Source organism: Cyrtonyx montezumae, unplaced genomic scaffold (genome assembly GCF_038088225.1).
Source record: "Cyrtonyx montezumae isolate F1298 unplaced genomic scaffold, pur_monq_1.0 scaffold_3, whole genome shotgun sequence".
Lineage (NCBI taxonomy): Eukaryota > Metazoa > Chordata > Aves > Galliformes > Odontophoridae > Cyrtonyx > Cyrtonyx montezumae.
The window spans coordinates 146,311,348-146,333,683 of record NW_027072034.1 but is presented as its reverse complement, the minus strand read 5'-3'; the positions used below and the strand labels follow the sequence as shown (position 1 = coordinate 146,333,683).

The 22,336-nt window shown below is 47.7% G+C and overlaps 2 protein-coding genes across 3 annotated transcripts in view; one reads left to right on the top strand and one right to left on the bottom strand.

The window, feature by feature from the left end:
• Window positions 1-322: 322 nt before the first annotated feature.
• LOC136053026 (histone H2B 5-like) lies at window positions 323-14,046 on the bottom strand. The gene is made up of 2 exons (XM_065743570.1): window positions 14,004-14,046; window positions 323-2,098 (listed from the first exon to the last, which is right to left on the bottom strand). The coding sequence occupies exons 1-2, from the start codon at window positions 14,009-14,011 to the stop codon at window positions 1,687-1,689; spliced, it is 420 nt and encodes a 139-aa protein (XP_065599642.1). The 5' UTR covers window positions 14,012-14,046; the 3' UTR covers window positions 323-1,686.
• Window positions 14,047-14,699: 653 nt separating this feature from the next.
• Window positions 14,700-22,336, top strand: part of GRAMD4 (GRAM domain containing 4) — a 79,559-nt gene continuing 71,922 nt past the window's right edge. For both annotated transcript variants that reach the window (XM_065743562.1, XM_065743560.1), the window contains exon 1: window positions 14,700-14,780. In XM_065743562.1, the coding sequence (XP_065599634.1) occupies window positions 14,752-14,780 (29 nt within the window). In that variant the 5' untranslated portion in view covers window positions 14,700-14,751. The remainder of the gene's footprint in view (window positions 14,781-22,336) is intronic.

Sequence of the window (22,336 nt, the reverse complement as noted above, 5' to 3'; positions counted from 1 at the left end):
TGGGAGCTCACATTGCTCTCGGGTTTCTGAGGTGGTCTTGGTGGCACAGGCACAAGCAGACTCTTCCTAAGGCCAACTGGATTCTGCATCACCCTCTTAAGCCAGGAAATAACAGAGTCTTCTGGACATGCAGAATTCTACATCTCCAAAAGCAACACAACGAGGGCCCCCATCATTCTCAAAGGGCAAAGAAAGAAGGTGGAGATAAGAAGTAGTGGAAAATGAGAGATGTACCACAAGACAGTTATTTAGGGGGTAGGAATTTATCCAATCATTAGCAATGAATTTTGGAGAGCAACTGCATTATTTCTGGATCCTGTGTCTTTTTATTTACAGAATAAATTGCAAAAAAAAAATAAAAAAATTTAGGCATGAATATTTTTGATCTGAAAGTGCTACAGCCTACCAGAAACTTTGACTTTTTTCAGTGTTGGCTAATTTTGTGTTTGAGTAGGAAGCTTCAACTTCACACCATTTCTACACGTGCTATTTATCTGTTACCCAGCAGTCCAGGCACGATAAACCTGTAACTGAGACATTCCTCCACTAATCTCTATGGCTTTATAGGGATTCTATTATTGCTCACCTTACTGTAGATTTTGAGAAGACATGGGGAATATCTGAAGTAGCTTAGAGTGATTTAATCTGTGAAATACTAGTGGGATGTAGTGATATTTTAAGTGTCCCTACCTATTCACCCAGCCCTGACTTTGTTTTGCTTGCCAGCAGATAAGTGAAGCAGGGAAGGCAGGGGCAAGGTGAGCTGCCCACAGTCCCTGGGACAGCACCCACTCATCCATCCTTACAGTGAATACGGCGGAAAGGAGCACACAGGCAGAAAGAAGTCTCCAAAAAGCAGCAGCGTTGGCAATGTCTTGCACACTGAAGTAGGTCTCAAAGTGGGCAAAGCAGCAGCTGGAGGAGGTAAGAACCAGGTCCCACCATTCCCCTTGTCTGTCTATATGCTTTGGCACAAGCTGGGAGGTGGCTGGTGGCTCTGGCATCCTGGTGGGTAAGGCCACATTTGCCTGTGCTGCCGGCCTGCTCGCTCCTCCTCCCTCAGGAGCAACGAGGAGGGGCAGCACATGGCATTACCACAGCATCTTCAACAGAGGCCTTGCACACCGTTGCCAAGCAAGATTTCTGCTGGATCAGTACAGATTTCACTCTATGGACTGTGCCTGGTGGTTGGTGGCTGTCGATGGCAGCTTGACCTGCGTGGGTAGGCTGTTTTGCTGTACAACAGGATGGATCTGGGCTATCACAGAGTGGATACAGCGCAGTCTTCTTGGCGCCCATGGACAACTGTAAGAAAGCAGCCAGGAAGACTTCAAAGGCAATATCTCTGCAGCAGTCAGACACCACGGCCAGCACCACACATGCATGTTCTTCAAGCACTGAGGAGAATCTGGATATGCTGAAGCCAGTCCTTCAGATGAGATGTTAAAGCAGAGGCCTCCTCCACCAGCGTTGCCTGAGGTGCAGCGTGCGGAACCAGTAGCACATCTTGAACTCATAATGGAAATAAGCCAGCATACATCTCGCTGCGTCCTCTTCCACTAGCCAGCTTCAAATGCCCATCCCAGTCCCGTCCATTGCCATGGAGAATAGCTGTGACATCCATCCAAACCATAGCTGCCTACCTGTGCCTGTGCTCAACCGGCCCACTGGAGAGGAAGCACTGGGCTACTTGGAGCTGGTGTACTTGGTCACAGCCTTGGTGCCCTCGGAGACGGCGTGCTTGGCCAGCTCGCCGGGCAGCAGCAGGCGCACGGCTGTCTGGATCTCCCGCGAGGTGATGGTGGAGCGCTTGTTGTAGTGCGCCAGGCGCGAGGCCTCACCCGCGATGCGCTCGAAGATGTCGTTGACAAAGGAGTTCATGATGCCCATGGCCTTGGAGGAGATGCCGGTGTCGGGGTGGACCTGTTTCAGCACCTTGTAGACGTAGATGGAGTAGCTCTCTTTTCTGCTCTTGTGGCGCTTCTTATCGCCCTTCTTCTGGGTCTTCGTCACGGCTTTCTTGGAGCCCTTTTTGGGTGCAGAAGTGGATTTCGCTGGCTCTGGCATCCTGAGAGCTCTCTTCTTCTGCCTCTCAAAGCTGCTTGGAAAGAACACAAAAAGTCATATTCAATTTTTATTCTCCTGTGGCACAGTTCTATTGAAAGATGACATCTCCAAATCTGAGACTAACACCACATGACCCCATCCAAGTGTTTCTGAACTGCCACTGCGAGCCACACTGGTTTTTGATTATTTTTGTGTTGTTTTCTGTTTAAATTCCCATGACACTGGCCTAGTCAACATTGCTGAACCCAGACCCAGCTGGCATCTGCTTTGTAAAGATGGGCTGGGGATGGACATATTTCTGAGAAGAATACCAAAGTTCCAAATAAAACATTAACTGCAGCATGGATTAAATTAAGTCTTTCTGGAACGGGCTGGAGACTCTTGGATGATCTCACTGCAGCCAACTTTTTATGAGACTGTTTATTTTATACAGTTACTACAAAGTCCAGCAGAGCTTTTCGTTTGGCACGTACACAGAAGTTCATTTTCAGAGTGCCTGCATTTATGTGGCTATTGTTTAACATCACATATTACAAAGGAAGATAAAAATAATATACTGCTAAGCTAACTGGCTGAAGCACCAGAATCTCTCAGCATTAAATTTAGCAAAAATATCAAGAAGTAGAAAAGCTCAGAGGAGAGGTCAGGAATCATGTAGATGAGAAGCAGGAATGAAGATAGGAACAAACAGAGAGCTTTTGGTCTGCGTGTTGATTGAGACCGTCTTCCCAGACTGAAATCACTGCTGGCTATTTGGTGCTGTCTGCTTTGTGGGGAGCAGCTCTGTAGGCCAGCCTGAGTTTCAAGTCATTCTGCCACAACTGGCAGAGCCTTGACCTTTAGCTGCCTGCCGTTGTCAAGGAGCGCTGTAACAAGAAGGCGGTATGTAAACAGGTCATAAAAGTGGATGCCTCCTCTACACTACAAATTTACATGTGTTTTACTGCGGGTCAGGGGAATAGCTATGTTGCAACCTGGTCTCTTAATACAAAGGGTTTTGTGTTGGAGTGCTCCCCTGGAAGGCAAATCTCCTGCAGGCTCTGCTGGAGGATCAGCTTCCAGCATCGCCCCAGGGCTTGGGCTTTCATGCTCTGCAGTCTCCCGCCTCCTGCTGAGCCTGCATCTCCCTCCAAGATGTCCTATGAATGGTAGTCAGTTGGCCAAGAGTCTAGAGGAAAAAAGGGAGAGTCAGGGCTGATGGCATGTGTGAATATCATAGGATGGCTTGGGCTGGAAACGACCTTGAAGACCGTATCTATTTCCACTCTGGGCAGGGACACCTCCCACCAGACCAGGTTGCCCAAATATGTAGAAGGACGTGAGGTAACCAGGCATCTCCATCCAGAACAACTTCTTACCTTTCTATAAAACCTGCAAAGACAAGATTTTCACCAATCTACATACTTGATTCTTCCACCCTTCTAAATTCTTTTCTGGTGTTTTTTCCCAGTGGAGCAATTGGAAGGGTAAATTCTGGATTTTCCTACTCTGGTGACACCAACACTTTTCTTCCTTTCCTCCTCTCCTTGGGAAGCAACATCGAGAGAAGAAACCCCCTACTGTTCTTGTTTGCAGACTCAAAGATATGACTTTTCAAGGGAAAGGCGTTTTTCCAAGACCAGAAATAATTGTGCACTTTCTTCATTTTCTCTTGGGCTAATTCCCTGACTGAAAAAACACTGCAACTGAAAAATGGATGTGACTGTTTCTTATGCTTACAGGATAGTTCTAGCTGCTCAGCTCACTGAAGCCCTTGGGTAGTGCAGCCAGGATCTCAGTTTTATCCCATTTATAGCTGTGATGAGGAGAGTAAAGATGCTAAAGCTCAGAGATTAGCACAGAAGCTTCGGTGCCATTGCGTTTCCCCACCTATTTCTTTGTAGCATACAGTTTAACAGCTAAATAATACCTTCTATGGGAACTGGCTGCCTGCCTTCCAGTTTGCTGGGACGGTGCCTGGTACAAAGGGCCTGACTGAGGTTGCTAAGTGCTGAATAAATCATGTCAGTAATGGCCCACAGTATCACCTAGAATTCTGTCAACGTGCCACACAGGCACTACCCTGGCACAGAGGCAAAATTAGTGGGATTATCCCCAAGGTGTCCAAGAGAACAGTCTGCTCAGCAAAAATTAGCCTAACTTAGGAAAAAAAAATGAAAAGTCCCATTCCTTTCTTTTCTTAAAAAAAAAAAAAAAGAAAGAAAAAAAGAACAAAAAGGAAGTCTGGAGAGACTAACGTTTATTATTTTTGCATTTAGAAGCGTTGCCACGATAACTCTTTTACAGGGAATGTGACTGAGCCCTGGCACAGGCTGTGGGGTCTCCACCCTTGGGGACACTCAAAACCCAACTGGACCCAGTTCTGGGCAGCCAGCAGCAGCTGGTCCTGGTGGAGCCACACTACACAATCTCTAGAAGTGCCTCCAGCATCAGCCATTCTGAGGCTGTTGGACACGGCAGCTGGGTTCCTAGAACAGGCTTTAGAAGCTGTGTTCCCCCACATGGCCATTTCCCATGGGATGCTGCAGCTAGCAGCAGCCCTACAAGCACCCATGATGAGGGGTGACCCAGGTCCGTGGACAGTAGGGTATGGCCACACAAGAGGAGGCACTTGGAAGCATTAAGGTGAGATTTAGGATTCAGGCTCCTGAGGAAAATCTTCTGGCATGTTTTTCTTTTACTCTTTATGCTGTGAGTCAATCAGTTACCATTGTTGGCATTTGTTTCCCTTTCTCAGAAAAACAACAACAAAATCACAGCAGTATTTCTTCCAGCAGTCCTAAGCTGTAAGCAGCAGCCTGCCCGCTGCTAGGAAGCAGAGCAGTAGGAAGTGACAGATACACCTCTGCCTCAACACCCCTTTCCTCAGCATCATTAAAAGGAAAAAGAGCTGAAAACTTATTCAAAGATAGGAATCACTGCAGCCTCCCAGATTTGAAAGGGAAGAGTCCTGCTGGGAAATCCCACGTGAAGCTTGATGCTGCATGCATCTTTCCTGTGCCTAAAATATTGATAGCCAGGCAGGCAGAGAAGCTCCTTCAGCATTTCTTTCTTATTGTTGGGGCTGCCACTGTAAAATCAGTGCCTAGTTAGTGCAGAGGTGTGCAGAGATGACAAAGGGTGGACCGTTCCTCGACCTTCGGGAGCTCTCCTCATGCAGAGGTGGGGATGGCACTCAGATTTTTCTTCCTTTTCCCTCACAAAATCTGTCCTCGCTGAGATGAGCTCTGTGGCATCCACTCTAAGTCCCCATGCCCACCACACCGCTCCCTCACTATAATTTACTAAGTCACAAAGACTACATTTCTATTGTGGTACTTTGTTCTTAGGATGTTTTGACGGAAAAAAATGAACATTGGTAGGAAAAAGCTGAAGCCCTGATCTTTTTGACATCTGATACTCTTCTGATATTTGCTGATCCTCTGATGATCTATTTTAATCCTTGTTCTAATAAATGGGAGCCAAGAGGATCCTGCTCTTTACTCTGCCCCTTACATACAAAAGTTTTCTCAGTTCTGGTCAATTATTGTCCTTCTCTTCAGTTTCTCTTGTAATACAAAATAAAGAAAACTTGGCTTTAATCCCATGCGTCAAGAAACCTGAAGAGAAATTAGGTATTGCTCTTTGCTTTACTCTCAAACATGACGAAGGGCAACAAATTTCAGAATCCTTCTGCAGAAAAGAGGCTTTTTAACAGCTTCACCTGCTCAGAAATGCTTCTAAGAGCACAGATAGATCTGTTAAATGCAGTTAACAAATTACCAGATGTCAGCAAATGAGCGTTATTGGAGCACACCTCCACCCCAAAAGGGCAGATCCCCAACCTTTGATAGTGGATGGCAACGTACCTCAGAGTTATTAAACATCCAACACATGCCATTAAGAGTGATAGCTGAGAGAACAGACTCCTAGCTTATGGTTATTTGGTAGCACGCTTTGCCTGGGTAGTAAAACAGATCAGAAGTGTGATGAGTCACGGTGAGATGTCGGTGACACTTCCTCACGTGTAAAAACTGGTCATCGTGTTTCGGACTGGGAAGAACATATTCTCTTGGCATGTGATGATGAGGTAACGTTTGCTTTCTTCTGAAGTTATGAGGAAAACAGTTTCCTAGAATAAGGGAGACTAATCCAAACTGACTTTTTCCCAAGGAGGAATGCCAAAGAGCTTGATTTCAGGGTCCTGCGTAATCCCGTATCAATAACAGTGCCCCATCCCAATCCCACATGTTCTGCTGTGTTTGTTTTGCTTACTTCTGTAAAATTATCATTTAGTGGGCTAAATTCTTAACTTTACATACAAACATGCAGTTCTTCTGGTTAAGAGATGTTAAGAGATTCGTGGTTACGTACTGGACCATGAAAATCTGTTACAGTTGAGGACGCTCCCCTCTTCCACCACATTTAAAGAAACACAAGTGGAGTACAGAGACAGACACAGTGGCATCCTAACCCTGTGACTGCTCCTTATCATTGCTTGTGGTAACACGTTACCTGGGACTTCCATCAGGAATCTACAGTAAGCTTTGCTTTGCTTTTCTCTGCAGGCATTTCCATTTACAATTTTAGAAAACACATTTCTAAACAGCAACAGCAGTAATTTCTCGTGCTACTCCTACCAAAGCTGCAAGTACTTCTCAGGGCTGTGGAAGCATCAGTCAGAGATGCTTATACACCAAGTATGGAGCAGGACCATACATCAGAGCTGTCTGCAGGGAACACATACTGAATTTCTAAAGAAAAGAAAATCTTATTCATGAGCCAAGCAGAGCAGCAAAGAGACACAGGGCTGCAAGAAGAATGGCTGTCATGAGGTTAAATATTGCTGTTGTTACTCTGACCGGAGTGCCTGAAGTCAGATGGAGCTTAGCCTGGGTCTGAAACCACAAGTACAATATTTAGAGATGCTTAGCACCAGCAGACAGCATTGATTTCCACTGGAACCCAGGAGGTTCAGTACTTAGCAAAAATCAGACAGTGTTTTATCAGGGTCTCGTTGCTGCAAATAAACATGTGAGTACTTTGAACATCTATTTAATGTGACTTTCATCTGCTCTTCACAAGATCACTTGATAGCTACCTGCTTTGGCATCAAATGCAAAAAGGAGAAATTATATTTTTGATAGATCAGTATCCTTTACAAGTTTACAAGAGTGTGTGTGGTACAGTAATCTGCTACAATTCTGCTCCAGTCAGCTTTCCTACAAAGAGCTGTGGTTTAAGAGAAGTGTGTTATCGTTACAACCATCCTCCACAGCCTCAGTACTAAAACGGTCCAACAGAGAACACAAGCAGGCTCACCTTCACCCAGTGCTTTTATCAGCAAGTCAAAACATTAACATGACATGAACTTCAGGCACAAGCATCCTCTGAAAGTTTCACAGTTACTGGATTTGCTTCTTCTGCCACAAATCCTTTCCTTAACGGCCTCCCAAGTGATGGCAGGAGCTAGGTGAGAACCAGCACAGCTGTACGGGGCACCTCTTTCTCCTACATCACCCGCTGCCAGGTGTCAGGAGGTCTGTGTGACCTTCTCCATTGCTACAGATAATGTGTAGCAGAAAGACGCTTAGAGCAGGGATACTCCAAAATGTTTACCACCTGGGAATAACGTGTAAAAACATGCAGAAGCGCAGGGCTATGCTCCCACACAGACCGAAGATCAGGCCAAGTCATTAAAGTTTTAAGGGTGGTGGGCACCTCAAAACAAGTATTGCCATGAGTCTCCTATGGCACAGGAGAAACCTTTTTGTGAAGCTCTGTGTCACGTACGTAGGTCTATGCTCAACGGAACAGCAAGTAGCACAAACCCACTTTTATGAGCAGAGACAGAGCCAAGCAAGGGTGTGCAGTGCTGTGTGCAGCTGTAATCAATCATGACCCACATTCCTTCCAAACCAGAGCCTCCGAGTTCAATTACAGTCCCACCGTCACTGCGCCCGCGCCTCCGCATTTCAGCATTTCCTGAAAATGATTGAAAAAATAATACTGGAAAGCATGCAAGTAATGAAGAAGTTGGGAGTACGTGAAAGCTGCTTTATCATCAATGTAAAGTACAGGTGTCCAGGATTGCCAAGTGCAAATGCAGAAATCGTGAGCTGAATCTGTAAAGCAAACAGGTGCACTCAAAAGGATTTGTGGCACGGCATGCCACGAGCCACACACGTCAGGTTTCATTCTTGCGAGGTACTCAAAATACTGCTGTGTGTATATTAATAACAAATTGGGCAATTTACAGCAATTTCACTGTAAAAGGAAGATGTGTGACTGTCACTACAGGGAAAAGCAAGACCAGCATCCTTCGCCAGAACTCCCAGCAGGCAGGAACAAACCAGGAACACAGCCCAGGGCTGCTGACACCTTTCTGCTGCAACCAGCAGATCATATTACCACAGCCCTGAGTCTGCAAACGTTGGAGGTCACAGCTGCGGGGACAGGGACAGCCTCTCCTAGGGCAGGGGATGAGGAGAGCACGGCAAAAGGCACTCAGAGGGAGCTGGCTGCTCTCCAGGAACAGAGCAGGGTGAAAATGAAGGACGTGAGAATTGTTTAAGTTGAAGTCTGCAATAAGAACTGACAATAAATTGTTTCAAAATGTTCACAAATAGGTTCAGGCTGGAGATGAGATGTAGAAACCTTTACCTGGAAGTGGTGGGAGAAGGAGGGAGAAGAGGGGAGAAATGAAGAAATCTGTATCTAGTCCAAAGACTAGATCTGGTTTCTTTGGGAAAGATTCCTAGGATGCGGCAATAGCAAGCAGCTACTCTGCATTAACCAGGCAATGCCCTTTCTGCTCTGTACTGCTGGGCTACCAAACTGCTATCAAAAGGCAGAGAAGCCTTTCACCTCGCTTTCTTCTTTCTTTATTATTTTTGTAATTGTTCCTTCCTCCTTTCTCTTCCACCCATTGTAGGGGCCTGGAGCTTCGGGGGAAGTCTGCAGCCACTCGCTCCCATTCAACACGTCATCTTGGTACCAAGGCTGAGCAGCCACAGGGCCAAAGAGCCTGCAGTTCTCCAGAAACACTGGAAAAGTGTGTTTCAGGTCAGCTCACAAGCAAACTCTATGCTGCACAGCATGCCTGCGAATGGAGTTTTAATTCAGCACTAATGCTGAGGTTAGTGTCATTGTCAAGGGGAGTACACGTGCTAGCCACTACCACTGAAAGACAATCTCCCTCCAAAGAAATCAAAGTATAATTAGGGATAAGTCAATATTCATGTCAGGCTGGAGTGCAGAGAGCTCTCTGCTGCAGGCTTGGTGACAGCCACTAGACCAGCAGTGAAGAGAAGAGGACTGGAGGACAAAGTGACAGCCCCAAATGCCAGCGGTCCTTGCTGGTAGGTAGCAATTAGAAAGCCTAAAGGTAAGGCTTGCTTTTTAAAACACAAAAGGGTTGTCAAGCACAGCCGGTGTAAAATGTCACATTATCTGTACCATACTGGTATTTTTAGCCATCCATGGCTTCATCCTCCTACACTCATTTTCCCCGAGGCTCCCACACCTTCAGTTTCCCAAGCTGTTTCTCCTGTTTGCCCCTTGCTCTGCCTCCTCACTGATGCTGCCCCTGTCCTAGATCCAATAGTTACATGCTTATGGTGTCCACCTGAGCCCTTATCTTGTGTTCTGCCCCCACTGTTTAGCAGGTTCAATCAATAGGAAAGATGGAGCTTAGCTGAGGACCCAGAGGCACACAGAAGAATAGAACAGGGGAATTAATTCTGGCATGGGAGAGGACAGGAAGGGTGAGACAGCTGCAGCATCCCTATCTCCAGGACAAAGCTCCTGTATTTGCAGTGCATTTAAGTTGCAGACACATGAAGAATGGAACTAAGCCTGTTTATAATGAGGATGGTCAGACGGCTCGCTCGCAATGGAAATCCCTCTTGTGTTCTCTACCCCAGGATGCTGCCTCCTGTCCTGCAGCACCTCACAGGATTCCTGATCGTTTCTTAGGTTCCAGACAGGACAAGGTGTACTAACCCTCCTCTCTCTCTGCTGATATTTTAGCAACATCTTTACTCTTCCTTCACCTGTGTTAGTCAACTGTTTCCACTTTTTGGTATTCCAGTTTGTTGATTCTGCCCGACCTTAGACAGAAGAATATGGAAACTCACATGAAATTATTTTTCCAGACACACAAAAATGTATCATCAGATACAGATAAGTTTTTTTTTTTCCTTCACACTAAGATTTTTCTTTATGCATTAAACTCCAGAGTGGTCTCAACTGTTCCGTCTCTGGCTTCCTGTACCTCAAGACAGAAATTTCTTTATCAAAAACGTCACATTTTCTGCTCAAGCTTCCTCTCACCTTCTATGGCAATTCCTATCCTCTACGTAACATGGAGTAATTTTTACTGAAGGTCCATTTTCATTTCCCCATATCCTTTTTCTTCATTGCCTCCTGCACACACATTCACTGTACTGCCATCTTTGCTTTTTGTCCTCATTCCTATTCATGTGCAGTATTTTCTGCTTGACAATACCAGCCTACTACATATAATCTCTTCACCCGCAAGTGTGACAGCTATACAGGTTACATAAACAGGTTATAAAGAGTGATCTGATGTGCTCCAAAGCAGGACCATTTTTCCTAACTTTTGCTTTTGGTCTGCTATAAACATGGGTCAACACAAAAAATCCTTATCATGGCTGCAGTCCCACTGGTTCCTTCCTCTTGCAGGGGTTACCTGCGGGAAGGATCTCCACACACTGACCCAGCTTGCCTCTCCAGATGGCAGAAATAAGTCCTCTGCAACCAGAACCCCTTCCTGGACCTGGAGTAGACCCACGTAAACTGCCAGCATTTAATGATGAGCACAGAAAACCTTATTGCTACGGACCACTTCTGCTGAATTGAGAAAAAAAAACCACACCTATTCTAAAGAAGTTTTCAGGATGGTTTGAAAGATAAATAATCAACCCCCCAAAGACTGCATCTTTAGGAAGGTCTGTGAAATGATATGACAAAAGTGGTGATTAACTCTCACCACAAAGGGAAATGTTGAGCTGATGTAGGTGGCACACAAAATCCCCCACTCCCTCTATGAGTCAAGGTAAGCTGCCAGGAGGCGGAGGTGGGATCTGTGGGATGGAGCTCTGTTCGCCCCAGCCACTCAGCAGTATTCTTTTTGAAAGACAAAAAACAAAACTAAAAAAGTTTAATCATTAAATCGTATTTTCAAAATTAAGTTTTATTTAAATAGCAAAATCTAACACTTGCCCTCAATCCCCAACGATGCTGTTTGCAGTGATAGGAAAGAAGAAAAATTATTAAACAACTCCACCCCCTGAGGTTAAAATAGCATTTTTGGGTAATTCATCTATTCTTCTGCCTCCCACCCACACCTGCAGTCACATTTCTGCTCTCTCCCTGGCTCCAGAAAAAAGGGAAGCAGGCAAGCCAGGATCCCAACCCCACACAGAGCTCAGCCCGAATGAGGAAAAACCATTTCCCTCACAATAGCTGCACAGTGTGGTTTAACAAACGCGTAAAACGAGACAACTGGGGAGGGAAAAGAAAAGCATCTTTTGGTCTGTTTTGGATCAGTTTAGGATTCAAAAGGTAATTTAAATCATAGAATAACCTGAGATGAAAGAGACCCCTGAGTACCACTGAGTCCAAACCCTGGCTCCACAAAGGTCCATCCCCCACATCACCCTGTGTCTGAGAGCACTGTCCAAACACTCCTTGAACTCCAGCAGCCATATGCTTAATCCTTCAGTCTACCTGACAGCTCAGTTGTCTCTGAGGAAGGGCACAGAGCGGCACACTGCGGGAGCTGGGAAAGAGATGTGATAGGATCAGACCTTCAGCGTGAGTTAGTTCTTTGTTTCAGATGGAGAATGGAAGATCTGGAGTGGAGTACATATATACGCATGGATGGGTGTATCTATATACATGGAAATGTCAGCCAGGAGAAGGGACAGAGTGGAACAATGAGCAAAGGAATAGACTGGGAAAAAAGTGTTAAGAGGAAGGTTGAATATGGATCTGAAGGTCCCCCATAACATTGTTCTCTCTAAATAGGAAATATACAGATTTGATGGGTGGACTATTCTTCTGGCTGTGAGACTGTACCCAGAGTGGTGCTCAGTGGCTCAACGTCCACACGGAGATCAGTGATGAGTGGTGTCCCCCAGGGATCAGTACTGGGACCGGTGCTCTTTAACATCTTCATCAGTGACACTGACAGAGAGTGCTTTTGTTGCAACCGTACCCTGGGCTGTGAAGCACTGGAACAGGCTACCCCGAGATGCAGCGGATGCTCCATCCCCGAAGACATTCAAGGTCAGGCTGGATGGGGCTCAGAGCACCTGATCTAGCTGTAGGCGTCCCTGTGCACTGCAGGGTAGTTGCACTACACAACCTTTAAGGGTTCCTTCCAACTCAAATGATTCAGTGATTCTAACAGAGATTTCTGAAAGGAGAGAGCAAGACTGGATATAAAAACCAAGCCAAATGAAGAAGAAAAGATAGGAGGAGAGGACATATGAAATGGTGCAAAAATGAGAGAAAAGCCTTGAGAGGACAAAAGGCAGAGAGAAGCAGGCAGGCAGGTAAAGCGACCAGCACAATGTCAGGTAAGACAGAAATACTGAATGATAAATGCGACATACTGAGGAGGGATGCAGAAAGCTGCAAGAAGAAAAAATGATCTGGCACAGTGGAGAGGGGAAATAAGCAACTGTGAGGAACACACCCCTGGAAATGAAGGGCTGAAACCAAGCAGAATAATTGGAAAGGCCCTGGAGATGAAAAGTAACACTGTCCTGTAAGGTTCCTGATTCATCTGAAACAGAATTCAGGTCGGTCATCAACACTGCTACTTAGATCTTACAGTTGAAACTTAATGATATGTATTTCTTTCCCAGCAACTTGTCCTCCTTCCCAGCCGTGATGACATTAATTACTGTGCCCCCCAATTACAGCCCCTGCCAGGGAACAAACCCTCGAGACCATCACGCCCGCAGCAGTCTGCTCCCCCCCCCATTCACATCTGGAGGGTTCTGCAGAAATATCTCCACAAACAAATCCAAATTCCTGCAGCTCCCAAATTACCATGAAGGAGCTGAGTATCATTAGTGGGATGAGGAAGGAAATAGGAAGGAAAGAGGGGCGCACGCTCTGGGGAAGGTTCATTTTGTTTTCATAATTAGCAAATCATACAGCACAGAGGGAAAAATTGCTGCTGGGACCTAAGCTGTCAGTCCTTCACACATCAAATAATAGGAACCAAGAGGAGGGTGTGGGAATTGCATTCAGATTATCAAATTCCTCCTGTTATTAGCGTGTGTTCAGTGTAATAAAACCTCATCAGGGAAAGTACACACTGTAACAAAAATCCTAGGGAGGATAATAGAGCCAAGTGCCAGCAGGACCAAACAGCGTTCCCAGGCAGCCTGAGACCCAGCGCGGTGCTGGTGGCACCAGGAGCAGCGCATGGAGATGAATGAAGCCCCGGTTGTGAATGTGCCATGCCACCGCACGCTCCTGGCTCTCATTTTCTGCCATCTGACTCAGCCTCCGCACAGATCCACTCCCCCAGGTTTTGATTCATAAATCCTTCATCTCAGGGAAAGTTGCAGAGACATGACACAAGCAAAGGGCACGCGATGACGTGAAATGGGAGAATGGCAGTGTGGAATGCGCTCGGCCGTGGCCCCGTGCCGACCTGCTGCCATAAAGACAGCCCCGGGCCATGCCTGGGGAGGGCACCTCGCCGGGTACACCGCGCGGCACACGGGGCCGTCAGGGCCGCATGGGGACCGCTGGGCAACGCGCGGTGCGTCCCCCAGGGCAGCGAATGGGACGCGTGCGGGATGCAAAGTAAGAGGCGAAAAAGAGCGTCGAAAAAGAGACAGGCGTTAGCATCAGCAGCGCAGATCCAACAGATGATGCATAAGCAGTGGTGTACGGCGCTCCGTGCTTACTGAACCATTCACGAGCAACCACAGCGTCGGTGCAGTGATGGACTTGCACGCGGGACTGACCCTTCCCTGCAGCCCGCTCTGCTGGGTGCGCGCTCAGGGCAGCGGGCACGACCGCGGGCCCACTGCAGCAGGGCAGGGCAGGGCAGGGCAGGGCAGGGCAGGGCAGGGCAGGGCAGGGCTGAGCCCCGCGCCCGCGAGCGGCAGCGGGCCCGTGGCGGGCTGGCAGCAGCGCGGCCCCAGGTGCCGCAGGGCTCCGGATGCGGCACCGCGCATCTCCGCGAGCGGCCGCCGCCAGCACGCGCGTTCCGGCACAGGCTGCATAACAAAGAGCGCGCTCAGCCCCGTCCCCGCGGCCCAGCACGGAGGTCCTTGCCTGCTAGGCGTCCCGGCTCCTCCGCGGGCGGGCTCCGGGCGCGCGGCCGCTCGCTGGGGCCGGGGAAGGCCGCCGGGCTCTGCGGGGCTCCGGCTCTGCGGCGCCGCACCGCTGCGGGCCGCCCACAGGCCGGGCTGCGCCCCGCCCGCCCCCGCCTCTGCGGGCTCCCTCCGCCGGGGGCGGGGCGCGGCCCCAGCGAGCGGCGCTGCGCTGCGGCGGCGGCTGCGCAGGGCGCTCGGCACGGCCTCGGCGCGGCGGCGGACGGGCACCTGCTGCCCCCGCGCCCGGAGCCCGCGCCCGTGTCCCGGCGGTGCGCGGCGGCTCTCGGGGGCGGCCCCCTGGCTCCGGCGGCCTGGGCGCGGCGGGGGAGCGTGAATGAGAGTTTGCTCCGATTTCCGAGCCGGGTGAGTGCCCCCGCCGGGCTCCTGTTTTCACGCTGAATTCTACGTGTGCTATTTTCGCACCTCCGGGGCGGCCGCTCTCTTCCCGCGTCCTCCGCCGCCTTTTGTTCGGCGTGCTCGGGGACGGGGACGGGACGGGACGGGACGAGATGGGGGGACGGACGGACGGACGGACGGGATGGGACAAGGGCTGCGGCGCTGCCCGGCCCTGGGGGCAGAGGGCGGCGGTATATATACGGCGCGGGGCTTGTCCGGAGCCGGGGAGGTCACATCCCCGAGCGCAAGGGCCGGCCTGCCTCGCTGCTGCTGGTAAGGGGCTGCTGGGACGCAGTGTTCCCTCTGGAGCTGGTTGTGCTCTGGGTGCTGGCTTCGGGCTGGGAAACGAGGCCGGCGGTGCTGCTGTTACGAGGCGTCCTGTCTCGCGGGCGGACGGGGGAAGCGCCGCGCTTTTCCAAGGGCGCACATGGGGACCGCGCACGGCAGTGAGAGGGACTGCTGAGGGGAGAGCAGCCCCGGCCGCAGGGAGCCCCGCGGGATGCTCCTGTGTGTAGGTGTGGAGTGTGTGTGTGTGTTCTGGGCCTCAGCTTTGGTCCGTGGGCCGTCCCCAGCTTTTGAGGCAACCGTGGTGCAGGTGGGAGATGTGAGAGTTGGCTGTCAGCCTTTCTTGTGGTTATCTCCGTGGCAGGGCTTGTGTAGTAGTGGTACTGTTAGGCTGGCGTGGATGTGGAGTAAGTGTTGGATGAGATCTTGGGGTTAGATGTGGGTGAAATTGGAGGCGCTCAATAAAGCGAGATGCCGGGCATCTGTGTGCTGCTCCTTACAATGTGACAAGTGGTCTTGTACCTCAGAAGTCATCTAGCTGTAGGTGTCCCTGTTCATTGCAGGATTTGCACTTGCACCCTTAAGGGTCCCCTCCAACTCAAACGATTCTGTGATTTGTTTCTTTTTTAATTCGAAGTGGGAGCTCCCTTAAACCTTCTTCGTTCCACATCTGGTTACCGGGCCCTTCAGAAGTGAGGGCTCACTCATTCCCAGTCTGCATTCCTTTGAAACCTGCATTGGATCTTTAACCTTCTGGTTCTGAAATGGGTAAAATATAAAACTAGTTGATCGTTTGTTGGTACCAGGTGACACAGGAATACTCAGGAATCCCGAGCAGCCCGAGCTGGGTGTCAGTGCTGTCATGCTGGGCTCGTTTCCCTGCTGTAACAAAGGTGATGTGGGGCTGACATTGGGACAGACTGCAGACCTGCAGCATTCACTGCATGTCCACAGCTCAGCGAGCCTCCTCCTGGAGGCACCTGTGGTTGGCAGGTTGGGCTGTGTCCGAGGTACAGAGTCGGGCTAGTGGGCTTTGCTTGTTTTTTCATTGTAATGGTGGCACTGCTGAGCCCCATTGGGGCTGGAGGTGCTGCGGTGGTGCCCGCGGGCACTGAGCACATTTCCCCATCCTTACCACCCGCCCGGAGCATCGCAAGGCCTCTGATGTAAGTGCCTGTGGGGGAGGAGGAATCGAGGACAGCAGCTGGAAAAGCCTGTCCTCTCTCCTCGAGGAACTGCCTGAGGGGAGAGGAAGCCCTGCTCAGAGAGAAAGCCCTGCAGGGGAAGGAGCAGGGCTGGCCAGGATTGCTGGTAGTGGTGTGCGGCAGCTCCAGGCACTGCCCCTGCCCTCCTGTCCTTGTGTGGTGCAGAAACAGATGGGAGTTCCTTGTAGGAGTCAGTGCAGTGTCAGGTGTTCTGTGTTTGAGAGTAGGAAGCTCTAGGGGGGAAAAAAAGCCCTGCGTTTTGTTTTGGTAAGGAAATTCGAGCGGTGTATGAGAAGTGGTTAATTAGTGTCACTGTTAAATTCAGATATGCCTCTGGAACACGAAGCCTTGTCTGTCCATTACACCGTGTATGTGCAGTGTCTTCACCGTAGTTTGGTTCTTCGGTGCTCATTCTTCAGCACAGAGACTTTGTGGCTGAGGAGAAATATAAAGTGTTTAACCTCCAAAGTAATGACCTGTTGGAAAGTGAACCACGACCTCATTTCATATTGTGCTGCTGTGAAAATTCATAGTTTAGTTTTCACTCAGTCACTGCCTCTCCTGTTTCTGAAGATAGGGGGCTGCTTTGTGTGTGCCATATGGCTCCATTAAAAGTTTTATGGTGATTGTCTTTCTGTTTAAGAAGTCAAAGATCGTGTTTCCTGATGTTTCCTAAAGGTCAGGAAAAGCAATGCTGTTCAGCAATGCATGAGCACCTCACTGGATTTTCTTGCTTTAAGGTAGGCTGTCGCTGGTCCAGGGCTCCTCCTCAGCCCAGTATTTGTTAGGCTAATTTGTCATGGTTACTCCCAGAGTTCCCAAAGCCCAGGCTGTCAGGATGAAACTGCAGTCTTATATGCAGGCAGTCTGCCATCCTGAATTGTGGGCTCTCTTCTCCAAACCTGACTGTGTCTGGCCCGAATGAAGCGTGCCGTTTTCTAGCTTTATCCTGCAATGCTGGTTCTCTGTGCTGATTTGTTTCTCTGGGTTAGATACTGCCTGATGTTGGTGAGCTGATCTGTGGAGTAATCTGTGCACAGCAATACAGCTGTCAGGCATTGCTTTGGGTCACGGTGTTGGGCACTGCCAGGATTTATGAGTTTTGGTCTTTAAAGTCTCAGAAAAATGCAAGTTTTTTCTTTTCATCTCGTGGTCACTGTCAGTTGTGGGTGTGGGAGACGAGGCAAAGAAGCAGAGCAGTTTCCTTGCTGGTCAGAATTTATTAATACAACGACAGTTTAGTGGTGAAATGAGTTAGTGCTGCTTCGTGTTATGACACAAAAGAAATGAAGAAGTCTTTGAAGCCACTTCAGACTTCATAAATATTAGCTATCTGCAGGCTTTGTGAAGAGTAGGTACTAGATTTTTTACTTCACATTAATGGTGCAGTTTCTCTTGTGCAGTATGTTGCCTTGGTTAAAGGGCAGTGTTCAGCTGCAAATTAAAAATGCATTATCTTTAGTTAGGAGCTTTCTTGCTCTTTTCCCCCTCCTCCCTATAACACCCAGTCATTTCTCCTGATGCACTCTCTGGCAGTAATAGATTTAGTTCCCTGACTTAGGAGAGCAGGCCTTCAGGGGTGTGTAAGTGACTGAAGATGCAGTTATCTGCTTCTGAGAGTGGCGGAGGGTGAAGACTCCTGACCTGCTCGGCTGGTTGCTCTTGAAAAATTATTTCTATTTGAATCTCGGGTCACTGTGAGTCTTTAACACTTGCCCGTGTTAACAAAGGGAGAGATGGATGGAGGTTTTTGTAAACGTGCTTGGAGAATGCTTAGGGTTGTCTGGTTTGCTTTTAGTTTGAAAGCTGTGTCCGCATCTCAACGGAAACTGTAGTTCTGCTGAGATGAGCTTCTTCCAGCTTGGAGTTAGTGCAGCCGTTCTCTGCCAAGCTCTGTTGAGAACACGATGCCTGTTCTGTAGAGGTGTGCTGTCAAGAGTGCATCGCGCTTAGCGGAAAGCTCGCTGTAGCTGTCTTGGGGACAGAAGCAAATCTTTTATTTCCTAGTATGCTGTAAAAAAGTAACTTTTAAAGTAAATTTTGTGTCTCGCGTTTCCTTCCTGAGATGCAGGTCCTAGAGGTCACTGTAAGTCGCTGGTGCTGCAGCTGTTCCAAGTGCTGCTGACCCTCTGCAGGAGCTGACGTTTCTGGTTACAAACCCCATACATTGCAGCCCTCTCTTCCTGATCTCATTGGCACCCGTGCTGATGCATCTTTTGACCTGTGATGAGGGGATTTATGACTAGGTTTGTGGGATGCACATGCCCAGGAAGCATAATCATTAGATGCTGGATCACTTGGATGCATGTGTGCAGGCTTCTGTCTCAAACTTATCTCAGTTTTGAGGGTATGTCATTGCTGTGTGCTGCCCTGGCTCAGCAGCAGCCACCTCACATTGCATTTTCCTCTGTCTGCTCAGTGCATATTCCTTCATGCTCCTTTGTGATGTGCATGAAGGTGAACATCTGCCTTAGAAACTAAAGTAAATGGGCTGAAGTTCAGATGTTTCCTTCTGCCACATCTGTTTTGTGTGCTTATGTGAGTAACTCTGTGGTCAATGTGAAATTTATAAATGAGGATTTTATTTTTAGGTCAGTGCTTTAGGTGCAGAGTGAAGCTGTTAGTGGGATCTCAGCAGCCAGGTAACACTGCTGTCAGCTGGGAGGGAGGGAGGGAGGAGGGCAAGAAGGAAGAATAAAGGATGAAACACCACTTCATCTTTGGGGTACACATCAAGCTCTGTGCGAGGGAATGCTTTTGTTTCTTGAGTGTGGAGCCTCCTCCTGTGTATCTGTACGTAGTTGACAAGCTGAGGTGGATTTTTTATCTTAACGTGACAAACTTATGCAGAAAAAGTAGTAAGCAGTTGCTTGCTTTCTCCACATCAATATGCAATGGTTAGTAAGTGCATTTAAAATTTCCCAAGTATCCCCCTGAAAATAGCTGCTTAATATGAGAGGTCTATACTTATCTTAATTAAAAGAGAACAAAGCCGTGCACTTCCTGGTGGCCTGACTTATATAATTAGTGCCTGAGTTCTATTAGTTTCCTACCACTATAGCTGCTTTATCAGAGCTCTTGGTAGGGCTGTCGGTGGCTTTTATTAGTAGCTTGCATTACCAATGCTTGGCTTTTTTACTATCTCGTAGGAGCCAGTTGTTCCTTTAATATTCATTTCAGGTACACAGTCACTGATATACAGAACACTGGAGATTCATGGGTTTGGAAACAAACTGATTTTGAGAATTAACATCAGAGTTTTCAATGAAAGATCCACAAGTATCTTTAGATGCTCAAAGCAGCGTTCATTTCATAACTTGAGGTTTACCATGAACTTAAATTTTGAACGTTAGACATGTGAAAGGGCTTCTTAAAAAAGCGTGAGCAAGACTTTTAGTTCTGAAGCTGTCTTAGGAGAAGCCCTCCTTCCTCACATCACTGAGGTTGCTAACTGAAGTGCCACATTCAGGAAAGGGTTCGTCTCTACTCGTTCTCTGGATCTCAGTTGTGTCCTTCTGTGTGCAGTAACTGCATTTCAAACTAACCTGCTGCACTCAGGTTTTGTCAGTTTGAACAGTGTTTTGTCATTTTGAGGGAAATGTGGCAGTGCTGCACAGAGATGTGGATTTACAACTGTCAGCAGTATTTAAGCAGTATCACGGCTGTAGGGATGGGGAAATGTGCAGCAGAGACCAGCCAGAGGACTGCCTTGGGATTGAAGGGGCTGGTGGCCTGGGCTCTGAGTGTTTTGTGAAAGGTAATCCAGCATCCTACCTCTGGGATATACTCACTGTAGGGTTCAGGCTTTCTTCAGCTTCTTTCTTCCTCACCTTTTCTCTCCTGCCATAAGCAGCAGTTCCTAGAGCGTTGGTTGTGTGTCCCATCCCAAAGCTCTGGCTGTTCCTGTTGCTGTGAGGAGCCAAGCACTACGGCTGCAGGCACAGCATCCCTGTGCCACTGAGACTGGGGTGGCATCAGTCTGTCACCATCAAATAATTGTTTAAAAAAAAAAAAAAGCCCATCAGAATATGAAGTGTTGTCACCTTGCAAAAATAATGCCATAGGATGGCGTAGGAATACATGGAACCCTCATTACTGTGTTCTTTATGTAGTCTGTCTCTTTTCAAAGCATTAAACCACTTCCAGGGGTTACAGCAGGCTGATGAAATTTGTAACTTTTAGCAATGAAGTGCAGCTACTGCTGTAACTCTGCAAACTGGAAGCATGCAATGGGGAATATCCTTCACCCATATTCCTTAGAGATAAGCTGTAGAGCACCCAGCTAGGTGTGTCAGTCCTGCAGGAGCTCTGCCAGCTGCTGCAGGATGCTGTACGTTTAAGTTTCACTTGAGCTGTAAAAGCTTCCTGGAAACTTGCAGTGATTAAAACTAACATCAGGAGCTTGCAACACGCTGCAGAATGGAGGATCGTGGTCTCTTCCAGATGACGTGGAGCTAGCCCTGCTGTGTTTCAGAGAAACGTTCTGAGTATGAAGCTGATAAGAAGGATCTGTGCCTGTTTTGTGGGTTTTTCACTTTCCCTATCTTGCAGCATTACTGATGGGACCAATGAAGGTATTAATCAGCTCTTACTTTTACTCCTAGTGGTGTGAAATAACCAGCCTAAGAAAAATAGTTCTGATTTCCCCAGAAAACTGTATTAAGAAATATTTTTACAGCCAATCTGCTTCTTTCCTGTTTCTTCTAGTAGCAATCTTGCTTCCGTTTTTGAGGGATCTTCGAACAACGATTCCATTTCATGCTGGATCACTAAACCCTCTACAATGAGTGAAAAAAGAGGCACAAACACCATTTCTTGGAATATTCTGTAGGAAGAATGTGGAAATTGCATTGCTGAGCAGTTGGTGGTGGAGCTCTCTGGCACTTGGGTGTCCTCATAAAGCAGAGCAGAGACAGCACGTGCTTTCTGAGTGAGAAACTGCTTGCTCTTCTCAGGCTGGTTTTCATGGCGGAGTGCAGGCCCAAAGGCACAGTATCTGCTTTGACTTTCAGTTTGATGAGTAAAGTTGGAGAAGATGGAATAAGTAATTCTCTGTTTTGTTGTTAATACTTTGGAATTGCATAAATATTTTTTTCTTTATAGATAAGCTTTAAGCATTAGGCTATTATTTGTGACTCATTACTGTGTAGTCTGCTGTTGGTGACAATTTATTGTCTTTGTTAAATCATGGAAAATCAATCTTTCCGTGCAGTTTGTATTTCTTTGTGTCTGAAGCAAACTCCATTTGTTTATCTTACCCTCTAGGTGGCTTTGTTCTCAGTGGCTGGAAGTTCACCATAATATCTCATTGCTACAGCAGACCTCACTTGTATCACAAAGATGTGTGTGTGTACTTAGCTGTGGAACAATTGTGTTAGATGGTTTCTGGAAACACCACGTGGACTTAGGCAAAGACGAGTATCTGTTTTTCTAAAGGTGGTGATTTGCTTTTCTGCTTTCTCATTCCTTTTCAAATTCTTCAGCTAAACAAAGCATTTGTAGTTTCATGCTCTGATATTCCTTAGAGCTTTTTTAAAAATATAAATATCAAAGTTAGGAAGTTAATACTGTGTTCTCATAAATGTCAGAAGTAGGTAAAGACAGATACACTGGAAATGCTAAGGGGCAGGACCCCTGACTGGCTGACTGCAGCTTGCTTGTTGTCTGAAACAGGAGAGGAGGAACTGTGGGGCTGTGTTTAGGAAGCAGATGCATTGCTGGTGTTTCTGAACCATGGAGGAAATACCAGACGCCAACACACTAGGAGATTATCTACTGCTGCCATACATAGTTTCTTACTTGCAGGCTGATCATTGTTTGAAGTAACTTCCCTTTTATGTGAGGACGTATTAGTAGATTTACCTCGTAACATATGTATATATTTGCCAAATGCAGTTATAAACCGTAATGTGAGTATTTTTAAGTGGGACAAGGAACAGCAAAGCACTCTGCTTATCATGGTGTAAAGGAAAGCTCATCTTGTAGCCAGTCAGCTAAAGAAAACACTTCTGTGTGAAGGGATGCAATGTCATG